This window comes from Trachinotus anak, unplaced genomic scaffold, assembly GCF_046630095.1.
Source record: "Trachinotus anak isolate AG129_WGS33_773 ecotype Australia unplaced genomic scaffold, CSIRO_AGI_Tana_v1 ptg000010l, whole genome shotgun sequence".
NCBI lineage: Eukaryota > Metazoa > Chordata > Actinopteri > Carangiformes > Carangidae > Trachinotus > Trachinotus anak.
This window is the reverse complement of record NW_027273861.1, coordinates 13,209,834-13,223,579: the sequence shown is the minus strand read 5'-3', so window position 1 is coordinate 13,223,579 and position 13,746 is coordinate 13,209,834. Positions and strand designations below refer to the sequence as shown.

At 44.8% G+C, this 13,746-nt stretch overlaps 1 protein-coding gene across 3 annotated transcripts; it reads left to right on the top strand.

Moving 5' to 3' along the window:
- Positions 1-104: 104 nt before the first annotated feature.
- On the top strand, positions 105-13,527 carry ankrd24 (ankyrin repeat domain 24). 3 transcript variants are annotated; one of them, XM_071487686.1, is made up of 23 exons: positions 105-232; positions 421-489; positions 2,389-2,519; positions 2,866-2,954; positions 3,077-3,141; positions 3,240-3,297; positions 3,512-3,582; positions 3,780-3,886; positions 4,446-4,618; positions 5,241-5,263; positions 5,477-5,569; positions 5,881-6,003; positions 6,110-6,229; positions 6,424-6,553; positions 6,718-6,896; positions 7,955-8,118; positions 8,782-9,578; positions 9,680-9,996; positions 10,492-10,725; positions 11,671-11,838; positions 11,922-12,086; positions 12,202-12,267; positions 13,105-13,527. In XM_071487686.1, exons 2-23 carry the CDS (start codon positions 454-456, stop codon positions 13,165-13,167), a joined length of 3,372 nt encoding a protein of 1,123 aa, XP_071343787.1. In that variant the 5' UTR covers positions 105-232; positions 421-453; the 3' UTR covers positions 13,168-13,527. The 3 variants fall into 3 exon arrangements, with proteins under 3 accessions (XP_071343787.1, XP_071343786.1, XP_071343788.1); XM_071487685.1 differs by having other exon boundaries at positions 11,662-11,838; XM_071487687.1 differs by lacking the exons at positions 105-232; positions 421-489; positions 2,389-2,519; positions 2,866-2,954; positions 3,512-3,582 and having other exon boundaries at positions 3,085-3,141; positions 11,662-11,838.
- Positions 13,528-13,746: the final 219 nt, after the last annotated feature.

Below are 13,746 nucleotides of genomic sequence, written 5' to 3'. Positions count from 1 at the left end.
CCGCACGTCGTTGTTGCCTGTGCTGCACACGACAGACACACTGTGCCCCCCATCACTGCCAATCAAATGCTAATTCGGCGTTTTGCGCATTGCTGATTGGTTGATTTATGGTGGGGGCGGGTGCATTCCTGGTGTCCGCCAGGCAGCAGCAGTGACTTCAGTGTTTTTTACTGTGAGCAGCAGCTGATGGGACAGAGGAAGCACCCACCTGGAACAGGACTGTCCTCCACAGGTAGGCTGCATGTTTCTCTGGTCATGTGTTAAATGCATTGGGGTTTGTGTTCTTCTAATGTATTCATAAAATCCTGGTGCACCTAAATGTTAGACCGTTTCTGAGACCACTTGATGACTGAACCCTGGGGAAAAAATTAAAACCCTTCTGAGACTCAAGTTTTTGTTTATTTACCTTGTTTATTTCAGTGTTCCTGTTGAGTCGGTGGCTTTCAAGCCATTATGAAGAGTCTGAAGGCAAAGTTTAAAAAGAATGAGGTAAGAGCCATCTGTTGAAGGGCATGTGGAGCTTTACAGTTGGGTGTATTTATAAGTAGCACACTATTTACAATGTCTACACGCTATTTCAAGATATAAGCCATACAAGCTGTGTTTTAACCTAATACCACAGTGCTCAGGTGTTCCACATTAAATAGCCATTTATATAGGTCCCAGGTCGCTCACTCCTGTGCATGTAAGGGGGGGCACTGGGATTCAGTGTCACCGGCAGCAGCAGGAGAGCAGGGCTGTCTCCAGACTGCTGCTATAACCAGGGATCTCAGGTAGCCTTCAATTATTTACATGTACGTGCACACACGCACACACACACACACACACACACACACTCAAAGCATATATACTTTCCTGCTGTTATTGCCATGTTACTCTGAAGGGCTTTGTGTTTTGGGGGTTAAACTTGGTCTCTGTTGTTCTGTTTTGTTTTGTTTTTTTGCCTAGCTCCATGTAGCTAGGTGCTTGTTGCAGGCTGTTTTACAGGTGTCAACCTTGCACCCTAGCAGCACTGGGGCACAGGTGCAAGTAGATAAACTAGCAACTGGTGGCTGTAAAATGTGGTCAAATGTAAAATGTGGAGTATTTGGATCCTGATGATGCTTTTAGCACCATTACAGCCTGTTACTGTCAGTCGTTTTAAGGAGAAATTGTACCTCCCTGCTGTCTTTGATTTCACACTTTGTGATCACCACATCTATGGTGACAAAACTGATCTTCTTGGATACAGCAGATGAGTAGTTTCAATTAAAAGTCACATAGATAGATAGATAGAAAAGAGACAGATAGGTAGATAGATAGTGGTGTTTGTGTGTCTCATTATGTCCCCCCTGCCTCATAAATGACCATCCAAACCAGCAGAGCAGAGTCTGGCTTATCCAGCTTGTTTCTCTGCTTTTTGCTGAGTCTTCACATCACACAGGCCCTGCTTTGTAACTGCAGAGAAACAGATCTCCGACACTGCTGGGGGGGGGGGGGGGGGTGTACTGAGCAGGACCTGACAGAAACTAAGGGAGAGAAAGAGAGAGGCTGCTGCAGAGAAGAAGGAGGCAGTGTAATTATTAGCTTAGAGAAAGGAGGACAGTGAAGAAAGGAAGGCAGAGTGTGTGTGTGTGTGTGTGTGTGTGTGAGGTAAGACTGGCTATGTCCCTGTTAGCAGCTGGAGCAGGACGAGAGGATGGATGCGGACAGAGCGGCGCTGCACAGGGAGATGTTGTGAGGAAAGAGAATAGAAGCGTTACTGCGTGTGTGTCAGAGTTTGTGCGTGTCGAGCTGTTTTGTTTAACTGCATTAGTGATTGTGAGTGTGGCATACAGTCTCTGGCATGTAGATCTCTGTGGTGATGTTGCTGTGACCTTTGAAGGGTATCTGACAGAAACTTAGGGTGAGCTGAGTTCTCTACATGATCTGTTGTAAGTCTGGGCCTGTTTAGTAGCCAGGCAGCAGCGTGTATTGTCATTCGGGACACACACTGGTGGGCTCGTATACTTTAGCTGTATTCAGTTGAGTGTTTGACGCCCTGCTAGCCCTATGGATCCTCAGCAGCCTGTTTTTAGCCTGATGAAGCGGTTCTGTCCTTGTTTCAGTCTGCTGCCGCTGCCAGTAGGTATCTGCCCTCTATACCCAATAAACATATGAATAGGAATATTATATTTATTTCTGTCTTAAAAGTAGTTTTATGTGATTTATAAAACTTGTCATATTCTCTTAATGATCCCATATTTTTACACAGACACCAACACTGGTTGTCGCACATGCTAATTGCATTATATTTCTTCAGGCTGCCCATCCATTGTTTCGTATGCTATGAGATATGCAGTGTGGTATCGTTTTTCTTTGGGGCAGTACAGGGTGCCTGACCTGTTCTCTGGCTTGTCCCCCCCTCAGAGTCAGGACTGGAGTAAGAGTGATGAGAGACTCCTGCAGGCTGTGGAGCAGAATGAACCCGACAAAGTCTCCGCTCTCATCGTCAAAAAAGGTCTCTGTCCCACCAAGCTGGATGCTGAGGGGAAGTCAGCGTAAGTTAATCATCTATTCATTACCTTACAAAGTTACTTTGGTAATTAAACTAATTACCTATAATATTCAAATTCCTTAAAGTTGCATTAAGATTATGGTACATGATTTCTTGTGTGGGTTAAGTCATTTTTCATGAAAGGATCAACCCAACACTCAGTATTTAGATCAATCCAGTTCTTTATTAATTCTTCCTTTTTTGATGAATGATTTGGTTTTATTTCTCTTGAACCAAAACTAAACTGATAAGAGAAATCTGCAGTGTCGGAGCTGAACAATGCTCAGGAATCAGACATTTTAAATGGAAACCAATTTTCATTTCTCATCTCTAATCCTTCCTTCTGACAGTTTTCACCTCTGTGCGTCCCGAGGCCGGCTAGACTGTCTGGAGGTAATCATCTCTCATGGAGCAGATCTCAATGTCCCTGATGGTGCTGGTACGGCATTTTATTTACCAAGTAACAGTTTTATCTCATAACCCAAGGTTGTTGAATCACATGTGTCATGTTTTTTTTTGTTTTTTTTTTGTAAATGTCTGGTAATAACTGACTGACTCCAGGCTTCAGTGCCCTTCACCTGGCTGCCAAAAATAGCCAGTCAGAGTGTTTAAAGAGACTCTTACAGGTAAAACACAAAGTGACAACACTGTCTGGTCAATCAATAAATATTGCAGTAAAAATACTGCAAATAAATTCATTTTTTTTGTGTGTTTTCCCTAACAGGAAAGATTGGCAGTAGATTGCACCGACAGCATTGGCAGGACACCACTTCATCACGCAGGTAACGGCTACACAACCACAATGCTTTGCATGTAACGCACACCTCTCATGGAACCCATTCAACCTAATTTAAATACCAAAAGCAAGCAGGCGTTTAGGAACATTTAAGACTGAAGCTGAATTCACGACAAATCTTTCATCTAGCCTTACATTATCAATCACATGTTGTATGTAAACCTCTGATATCAACCATAGTATCTGACTACTTTCTGCAGCAGTCAGTGGCTGCTTGTCCTGCACTGAGACTCTGTGGGACTTTAAAGCCAATCTGGATGTCCAGGACACTGTAAGTTGATGATTACAGTTATAGTATATGGAATTTGGTTTGCTGCTTTTTTTAAATTGTTGTGTGACATGAAAAAAGACTATCAGGGATTTACTTCTTATTTACCTTTGGTCATTGATCTAGTACATTGGACAACATTATGAAATATCTATGTGCGCTCTTGCTCCATGATGGTCATACATCTCTCTCTCTGTCAGGATGGGGCCACGCCTCTGATCTTAGCAGCCCAGATGAGCAGAGTGGAGCTCTGTGTGTTCCTGTTGGGAAGAGGTGCTAATGCAGACATACAGGACAACCAGGGAAGGTAATGCACTGTTAATGTTCAGATCTTCCTCTGAGTGGGGAGCGTTAGTTAGTTAGTTCTCACTGTTGCTGTAGCCTTGATAGATAGAATGACTGAGAGGGAGAGACAGTGGGAGGCCTGTTGAGACAGACTGGAACATGATGCAGCTTCTTCAGGATGCAGGATTATTTTCACAGCAGTTAGGTTGTCTGGATCAGGATACAGGAAGGATTCCTGTAGAAGGTCTCCATTAGTTGGGACTACTTGGGAGAGATTTCGAGGGATGCAGGCCAGGACCTCTAGCAGGGAGTAGCAGCTTTTAGGCTTAGTTTGCCTCTTGGAGAAGATGACTATAGTATTTTCTCATGCTCAACATTAACAAGATGCAATTTTTTTAGGCTACATCATTACATTAGATCAAACATTTTCACCGCTCTATACTTTATATCATATGTATTGACAGGTGTGAGTTGTCCAATACTACAGTTTTATAGCTCTAAAATGAATATACTGTGTGATTCTACAGGACTTTATAGTTTTGATGACTTGTTTTCTCAATGTAATTGTTTGTGAATCACAGATCTGCATTAATGTTGGCCTGTGAGAGTGACCGTGTTGAAACCGTAGAGGCTCTGCTGAGAGGTGGGGCCAACACACAACTGGCTGACGCCCTTGGATACAAAGCCGCCGACTACAGTGCAGCCACAGGAAACCAACATGTCATACAGATGTTGCAGAATGGAGTACATCCAGGTACAGTGTCAGGCCTTTGTGATTTGTACTGATAGAAGGAATTGAACTATTGTAAATCGGGCGTAGTTATTTGTGTTAAATCAAGTGGAATAAATGAAACAGCTCATGAAGGCACAACACGTAGCAGCAGCATCTTGCAGACCATCAGAGCTAGTGTATGCCTTCTGTTTTTGGCTGTCTGGATTCTGGCTCTAAAGCTGTAATAAGACTGTAATAAAGTGCATCAGAAGGACAGCTGGGTGTGATTGCAAAGTGGGGTTTGAAAAAAAAAGAAAGAGACGAAAGGCTTGTTCCACTTTTATCTCCCAACAAAGACATTGCTGTTATATAAAAAACAGATGTGTGACTGGTTGGAAAAGGAGATGAAGGAGAGGCTTTGGTGTGCATATGATGCCTGACTACATTAGCTTTTATTCTATAATTGGAGATTTTGGTGGATTTTTTTTTATTTTTTATACAAGATACATGAAAGCCACTACTATAAACTACATGTTAAAAAGTGAGTGGAAGAGAGAGCGTGCATGTGCGCATATTCTCTTGTGCCTCTGGCTGTTCGATGAACCTCACTGCTATGGAGGTTAAAGTGTTCTGCTGTGTGTGTCTTTTCCCTCCGCATACGCAGCTTCTGAGGGCGCAGGCGAGGAGGTAATGTTGCATAGCTGTGTGCTGCATCACTCCCTCCATCAATGAGATCACGGCCCAATTTGGCCGATCATATTGTGCATGTTTTCCAATATGAGGTCATTGTTTTTGTGCGCTTCTTTCTTTTTGTTGGCTTTCATTCCCCTGTTGTTGCTCCATTTTCCCATTTTAAGTTGAGCTTTACATCCACTGACCCCCCTCCCAACCCCCACACAGCCCCCCCAAGTTCCCTCAGGCGCCTCATCAGTGCAAGGGGGGACTACCCCCCGCAAACGGAAAGCTCCTCCACCACCCCGCTCTCCTCTTCAGGTACTGTAAGAACCATCTCAGTGGATGGAGAACACATTTTAACCACATTTAAAGACCAGCCTTACAGTATTATTAGCACATATAACCCATATCAGTGGGAGCAATGTCTGCTATTACTGAAATGTCTACCCCCATCACATGTTGCACATATGAAACGTTAAACCTGTGAGTTTTCTTCATCAGTAGAGAAAAGCAGGAAACAAAAAGATTTATCACTGATTTATTATTTATTACTGTAAATGATTGTAATATTTCTGAAGAGATAAAGTAGACTAATAAAGATTTATTTCATTGTTCTTTCCACCACAAAGATGCTGGGTTTACCACCCTCTCCGCAGCCCCAGAGTCCTGCTCCCCCTGCCCAGTCCCCTGAGCCCCAGACCCAGTCTCCCTATCCTTCTCCGCAGCCTCCAGAAACACAGCAACCAGCCCAGGTAGACACTTGATAATCGTCTAGTCATAGCTGATGTTCCCCCTTCGAATTACATGAAATGCAAACTTTGTCAGGTTGTCACAGTGTTTTGTGGATGTCTGTGTAAGGCGGAGGACGAGGAGGTGTTTGAGGAGATTAGACGGCTCCGTCTGGAGAGAGGCCGTCTGCTTCAGAAGATCAAAGCCTTGGAGCAGCAGCAGCAGAGCGCCATCTCTGCCTTGGAGGAGGTACTGCAGGCTGTGGGCAGCGCAAACTCACCTTGAAAAATGTTTAATGATGTAATTTAAGCCTGTAACGATTCATTAGAGCTCTGCATGTTTGCATCTACATCAGACATGACAACGCATTTATGAAGACTGAGGGTTTGTTTTTCTAACCTCTATTTCTTACGTGTGTGTCTGTGTTGGTGTGTGCACTGTAGTTGTCCCAACTGAAGCAGCGTCTAGAGGAGGCGGAGGCGGAGAGGGACAAGCTGCTTGAGGAGCTGAAGGGAGGCCATGGAATAGGGGTCAGTGACTCTGAGGACATGGATGAAATGTTGGACTTCCCAGGTATGTGATCTACATGTACATGTGCTTCCCAAGCCCTGGCACAGAGCATGTATGTACTTCCAAGCATGTGTCCCTGCTATACCGCATGGGCATTCCTGCATCTATCATGTCAGGAAGAACACTGACTGATTTATTTTGTGGTTTCTCTTGAACTTTCCCTCTAGAGAAGCTGCTCTCCAAGCGCTCCAGAGCCTCTCCTGCTCAGGATGAGGCCACTTCTCAAGCAGACGCTGACTCAGCCAGCCCCTCTCCCGCCCCTGCTGACCCAGGAACTGTTGCAGAGCTGCATAAACGAATTGAGGACCTTACCTCACAGAACTCTGAACTTGTTCTCAAAGTACAGGTAAAGTCACAGAGTGCGCAAAAGCACAAATACACACGTAATATATGCACACACTCTCACCCACTCACACATCTGCAGAGAAAAAAATACTACAACTAACATGTCCCACAATAAATATACTAAACGTAAACATAACCTCCCCTCTCACTCTCTCTCTCTCTCTCACACGCAAACACATACAGACCCAGGCCTCTTTAAAGAGGATAAATTGATAGTAAAGTGATGGCTCCCTAGCAGAAGATGGAGATGCTGTTTCAAGGGTAGCTGAGTGTCCCTGGCTGGAGCATTAGTCATGACCACTTAAACTTTATGACGCTGCGCTCTGGTACACTAATGCACTGAGGCAGTTGTGCTCATAGAAGTATAAATAGAACAACGCAACATCAGATGAAGACATGGGGGCATTTTGTAGTCATACTTCACTAACTGGGTCATGCTGGTTGAAGCGCTGAAGTCTATTTGAAGTATTCTGTTCTGGCGTGGTTGTTCATTCACCACCGTCTCAACGGCAGCGATCTAGGCCAAGAACCCGAGTCCTGCCCCGCGGAGAGACAACGTGAGGTCTGATGTGAGAGCAAAGAGGTTGTGTCTGTGGATGAAGGTCAGAATTAAACTAGAACCAAACCTCCTGCTGTCATTTACTGTATATGGTGGAGAGCAAGCATTCATAATAACTGAAGTTAATTAAAGGGAGCTTCACCAATTATACACATAAAGGTCAGTTTACCAGTCACTGGGAGTATTATTCAGCCTCTGAAAACAGGCTAAATACGGAGGAGCTTTGTCAGGCCTGAGAAAAATTATGGGATAATGTCATGAGGATTATGTCTGCATGGACTTTAATTTATAGATAAATTATACATTTAAAATAGAAACTCTTTGTTACGAACTGTGGGCAGGGAGTGTAATAAAATGATACTATCAAGTTTCACAATGGGAAATGTAGTATTTAGTGTTCTCGGAGCAACAGTGGCATTGACTGATAAACTGTACAAGGCATCCTAATGAAAGGTGACAACCTCCCGAAGCTACTGTAATTCCCTCTGTGTTGTATACAGATGCTGGAGATGTTTGAGAAAGATGACACAGACATGCAGACCTCCAGCCCGGACTCCATCCCCTTAGATCAGTATGAGACTTTGAGAAAGGAGTTTGAGGCCCTTCAGGAGCGCTTCTCTCAGGCCCAGGCTTCAGAGGAGGCCTCCAGCGTGGCAGAGCAGCGGTAAGACTGATCCGGTTATTCTCACATTTAAACTGATTTATCTCTAGTAAGCTGAAATACCCAACGTGGTTGACATTCACTTGAACTCCCCTGTATTTAATCAGACCTTTATTCTCAGATGAGCACACCTTTGCTAATATCAGCTCCAAAGCCTCAGCAGTATCTGGTAGCAGCCTCTATCAGGGCCATTTTTAAAAGTGCTGAGCTTTTCTATTTTCACCTGCAGCATGCTGGAGGCTGAGCAGGCTCATGTCTACTCGTGATATCATGGATTTGTTGGTCTCTTGACCTCTTCATGTTATTTATTGTTTTTCCATCATCTTTGTCATTTGCTTACTATTCTGAGGAAGGAAATATATTTGTGTTAAAATATACCTGTATGTATCACAGGAAGCAGTTGTGTGCTTCAATTTAGTTGATTAATTGATTAATCTGCACAAAGGAAATTATCAGAAAGTCATTTATTGAGCATTTATTGGACATTTTTAAATGTTTTAGGGCACAATAACAACAAAACTTTTAGTTGATTAATCAAAAAAATAATAATAAATGCAAAACATATTGTAGAGTTAGTATGTTGCTAAACATGTTCCCCTCACTTTTTCATTGATGTGATTGATTTGTTCAGTTGCAATGTTTGATAAGCCCTGTCTTGTGATGCAGTGGTGATGACAAGTCTCAGGAAGGAGGTGCAGGTGCAGAGAGTACAGAGGCTTTGAAGGAGAAGCTGCGTGGGTTGGAAGAGCAGTTGGCCTCCTCCCAGTCTGAGCTGGAGGAGCTGAAGGAGCAGATGCGTCTTGGGGTGCTTTCTGTGGAGTGTGGTGAAGGGGATACTGTCGTGGCAGGTGCTGGGACCAAAGGCGGGTCTGGGGCTGCAGAGGAGGATCTGAGCCAGGAGGCACAGCAGCTGAAAGCAAGGGTGACGGAGCTAGAGGCGGAGCTTGCTAAGAGACAGGGTGGGGAAGGGGGTCAGAGCAGCCAGGACACTGACACAATCAAACAGCTGACAGAGAAAGTAGAGGACCTCCAGGCTGCTCTGGCCCAGAGAGAGTCTATGAATGAAGAGGGGGAGAAAGACGGCGAAGGGGAAGAGTCAGAAACAGTGAGGTGCCTCCGTGACAAAGTGGCTGAGTTGGAGGCAGCCCTGGCAGAGAGCAGGATATCAGGGAAAGAGGGAGGAGCAGCGAGAGATGGAGATCAGGTCCGTCGTCTCCAGGAGCGTTTGGGAGAGCTAGAGGGGCAGCTGAGGAAGAGTGTGGCGCGCTCTGAGTTGGAGGAGGTGCAGGTGACTCTGGGTATCCAGTGTGAGCAGCTGGCCAGGGAGAGGGCGGACGTGGCCAGAAGGCTCAATGATGCCCTCCTGGAGCTGGAAAGACTCAGGCCTCCTCCACGTGTTGATGAGGAGGAGGAGGAAGAAGAGGAGGAGCACTCAGAGAGCTCAGAGCCCTCAGTCATATCAGGTGTGTAGTGTCTTTTTTTTAATATAAAATATTCTGTGTTTCGTTGTTAGTGTTGGACTTTTCTGTCCATTTTGTGAGTGATCATGCCTCTGTCCAATCAGAGCACACCAGACGCACTTTGGCAGCAGTGAGAGAAGAACTGGAGGTGGCGAGGCAGGAAGCAGCCCAGGCTCTGGATTGTTTGTGTGCAGAGCGAGAGGGCCGGGCTCAGGACGCCCTGCAGCTGATAGATGCAGTGCCGCTCTCAAAACACAAGGAGGCGCTGTCTGCAGTATCAGAACAGCTAGCTCAGACACTGCAGGAGCTCCAGGAGGAGAAGACCCTTCGCAGCCAGGCTGAGGAGCAGGCTGCCGCGCTAGAGGCCAAACTGAAGCCCATGCAGGACGCCATACCCAGAGAGGAGCATGAGAAAATCAAGGTCAGCCGGGAAACTCACAAACATAGAGGATGGGGGGTGGGGATTATTTCATTATTGGAAGATGTGGTTTTGCCTCTACTTCATTTAAGGCCATTTTACATTGGGTGTAACAACATGCTTTTGGTTCAGGTAAGAGGATTCACCAATATGGTCTGTCAGATTGTAGAGGGGGTAATCTCCACCCAAACCCTGTACCCCTGGGTGTTGTCCCTGAGTTTATGTTTAGTAATCATAAAGTAAGTTATCTGCTATTTAGAAATGGCTCAGTAAAACTAAACACAATACAAAGACTAACAAGTGAAGTGTTTGTCTGCTTTGGATTATTAAGGGAGTATACCTTACACTGGGATACACATACTGTGGTATGTCACAGTAGATATAGTAATGTGAATTGCATTTCCATCTCACTTAGGAGTCCATCTTCCATGAACTTTGAAATCATCACAGGACAGAAAGTAATGCGTCGTCAGGTAATCTGTGCTTCTTGCCTCACAGTCAGAGCTCCAGCGCTCCCTGCAGGCCAGTGAGAGCAGTGCAGCAGCGGTGCAGGACGCTCTGACTGAGAAGGAGATGGAGCTGAGAGAGCTGAAGTCCCAGAAGGCTGCAGAACAGGGTCTGATCTCTAAGGAGGACCATGAGGCCCTGCGGCTCTCTTTGCAGGCTGAGATCAACGCCATTACCGCTCGCTTCAATGATCTCACCCGCAAACATGAGAAGACCTGCACCGAGGTGCGTGCGCGCGTGCACCCATGTTTACATGCTTGTGTGTGTTATTGTTTCTGGCTTCTCCGATCCCTTCTAATGCTATCTAAAGCCACATTAGATGTTATTGTGTCTGCCACAAAGTGACCCATGTTCCATGAAGGCCCCTTTCCTGCCTCTACATTATTCATACATGTGCTGCTTTCTCTTTTCACTACCTTCCTCTGTTTCATTGATCCCTCTGTATATGTGCTCACTGATACACTGAAGTAGTGTTACATGTGCACTATAGGCTCCTGGTGACCCTCCAAATGTCATTTTTGTCTGTTTTCCCTGGCTGGGGGAATACTCATACAGAGAATGATATCTTCTAATGGGGTGTTACACATACATTGAGTCCTGCTAAAAGTAGAGGACATTTTATCACAAAAATATGGTCTGTTTGGCACCCAACCCATTTTATGCCGGTAGATCCTTACACACACCCTTATACAAAACTTCCCTGTAACAGAAACACATTTGAATATGATACCCAAGGCAAATGTGCGTAGATTTGCCTTGGTTTGGTTTACTGCAGTGCAAAAACCCCAGTGTGGGTGTATGAAGATCAAAGAGAGAACCGTTATCAAGGGAAATTCCAGTGAGCAAGAACTCATACAAAAATGGATGTGGGAATAAGCATTTTGAGGGAGAGATATTTTAGATTTTATTGAGAGAATGAAAACAATTCAAAACTAGTTATGAAAAACAATTCAAAACTAGTTATGAAAACACTTCAAAACCCTTCATTAAATCAGTAAACAGGACCAAGTATAGCATGAGATATATGGTAAAGTCAATCAAACAGCACTTTGAATATCTCATTTAATAAAGTTGTATAGTACATTAGCAGAAAACATCTGAACCAAACATAGACACCATTTTCAAAGTGACAGGGTGCCACTGGTGATTTTACTGGTCTAGGTGTTCCAGGTGCAGAGGGACGCTCTCTTTAACAAGAGTGAGCGCCAGGTTGCAGAGTCCCAGCTGTCCGCAGTGCAGCAGCAGCTTGCTGAACTACAGGCACAATCCAGCCACATCCAGGAGCTCCATAAGGACATCCAGGAATCCCAGGGCCTGGTCAAGGAGAAGGACCGCAAGGTGAGAGATTGTATGGCCAGTTCAAACAGCTGCTGTTGAAGCAGCTATGAGTTGACCAAACTGATGTGTCTGTCTTTGTGCAGATAACAGAGCTGTCCAAGGAGGTGTTCCGACTAAAGGAGGCCTTGGGAGCTCTCTCGCCTCCTCTCGGCATCACATCCTCCTCATCCTCAGCCACCCATCATGGTAACCCTGGGCAGCAAATGGCACTGCAGAACAGGATCTCTATACTCACCCAGCAGCTCCAGGTAAGGAGAGACTTGACACAAGAGATATGTGAAGTGAGATATCAGGATCTATAAAACACCATCATCTGTACAAAAAAAGACAAAGAAACGTTCACGACAGTAAAATCTTTTGCAGGACTGGGAGAGAAAGCACAAACAGGTGGTGGCTGTATACCGTTCTCATTTACTGGCAGCTGTACAGGTCAGTTGAAAGCACACATATTAACCAGAGCACAAATTCAGACTTAAACCTTTGTTATGAGACATAAAAAGCTTTTTTATTGAGGATTTCAATGTGTGTATAAGCGCATGCGACACTACTGGGGGCTGTGTAAGACTGAATCAATAAAATCTTCTATGTGCAACCGGCTGGGTAGCCACTTATAGTCGGTACTGTGAATGGCACTGACCGCTGAATTTGCTCCCCTCGGTGGTGCAGACAATAAAGAGCTGGCAGGCTCAGTTCACCATCTCTGCTTACCAGACAGTGGATGAAATTTCAGAAGAGCTGTGGGGGAAAGGGGGCTCAATTCACTCTCTTTTTGTATCAGTTTCATCAAACACTAAGGTGTATACATTAGCTATTTACTTACATAATGTTGGTTGTAATGAGGGATTGTGACCTTCATGAGAACTGTTGGCCATTTAGTTGCTTCTTCTTTGTGCTTCTGGCAGGTAGAGGCTTTCATTGCAAACTCGTACATGTTTTGTGCTTGAACTTTTGAGGACAGGGCTAGATGTGGGATAGCCTGCACAGTGTGGTTGAGCTCTATTCCTGGTATGTCTGGCACTGACCAGTGGGCTGGGAAAGGTCAGAAGACACTGTGTGTCATTGTCCCCTCGTATTATCATTTCTACTTAATATAGGGGGGGTGGAGTTGAGCTTGATATCCAGTTTGATTATCCATTTCTAAAAACCTGGGTTCTGCTGGTAGGTCTGTCCTATGGAGCCTGTTATGCGGCCTCTGCCTGTGCTTATGCAACAAGGATTAAAATGCAGTACCTTATCATTCTTACATCATTTTCTGTTGCCAAACAGGGCCGCATGGATGAAGAGGTGCAGGGCCTGCTACTCCAAATCCTGAGGATGACACAGCAGTGACACTGAACCTTAAAACATCTGCAAGTCTCTCAACACTTCCAGTCCTACAGGTCAGAATAAAGAAGCTCCAGCACAGCAACCTGTGGGACCAGTATGATAGAAAGCCAAATACAACTGATCTGTGATCAGACATAGCTGCATGCATGTGATACAGTAACCTAAACAACAGCCTTAAGGATTGACTGATGACCAAGCAGTGAAAAAACCGAGTTGTGGAGTGCCTTCATTACATGTCAGGGGTTTGTGGAGGCAGAAAATGAATGTGGATGTGGTTACTTAGAAAATAGAAACAGGTTGATTGATTGTGTGACGAACTGATTGATTTTATATAATATTGTTATAATAAAAAAGGAAAAATCAGATTGTTCGTCTGTTGATCCTGTTCATTGCAACTCACTTCATACACAAATACTGTTGATTGAACACACAATAGCTTTTGAAAGCCACCGCTTCCACACTGTGCCTCATGTCTATTCTTGGGTGATGGAAATCTGAGGTCTTAATTTGGCTGTGGCATGTGTGTATGGGATGTCAGGCAGCTGGGTTCACTGTGCAGCTGCTGCATTAGCTGGCAGATAC

Excerpts from the sequence above, each read along its gene's own strand:
- ankrd24 (XM_071487685.1), top strand. The coding sequence starts at position 454 with ATGAAGAGTCTGAAGGCAAAGTTTAAAAAGAATGAG. Across the intron at positions 5,264-5,476 it reads CTGAGGGCGCAGGCGAGGAG|CCCCCCCAAGTTCCCTCAGG; the intron begins GTAATGTTGCAT and ends ACCCCCACACAG. Across the intron at positions 9,579-9,679 it reads AGAGCCCTCAGTCATATCAG|AGCACACCAGACGCACTTTG; the intron begins GTGTGTAGTGTC and ends CTGTCCAATCAG.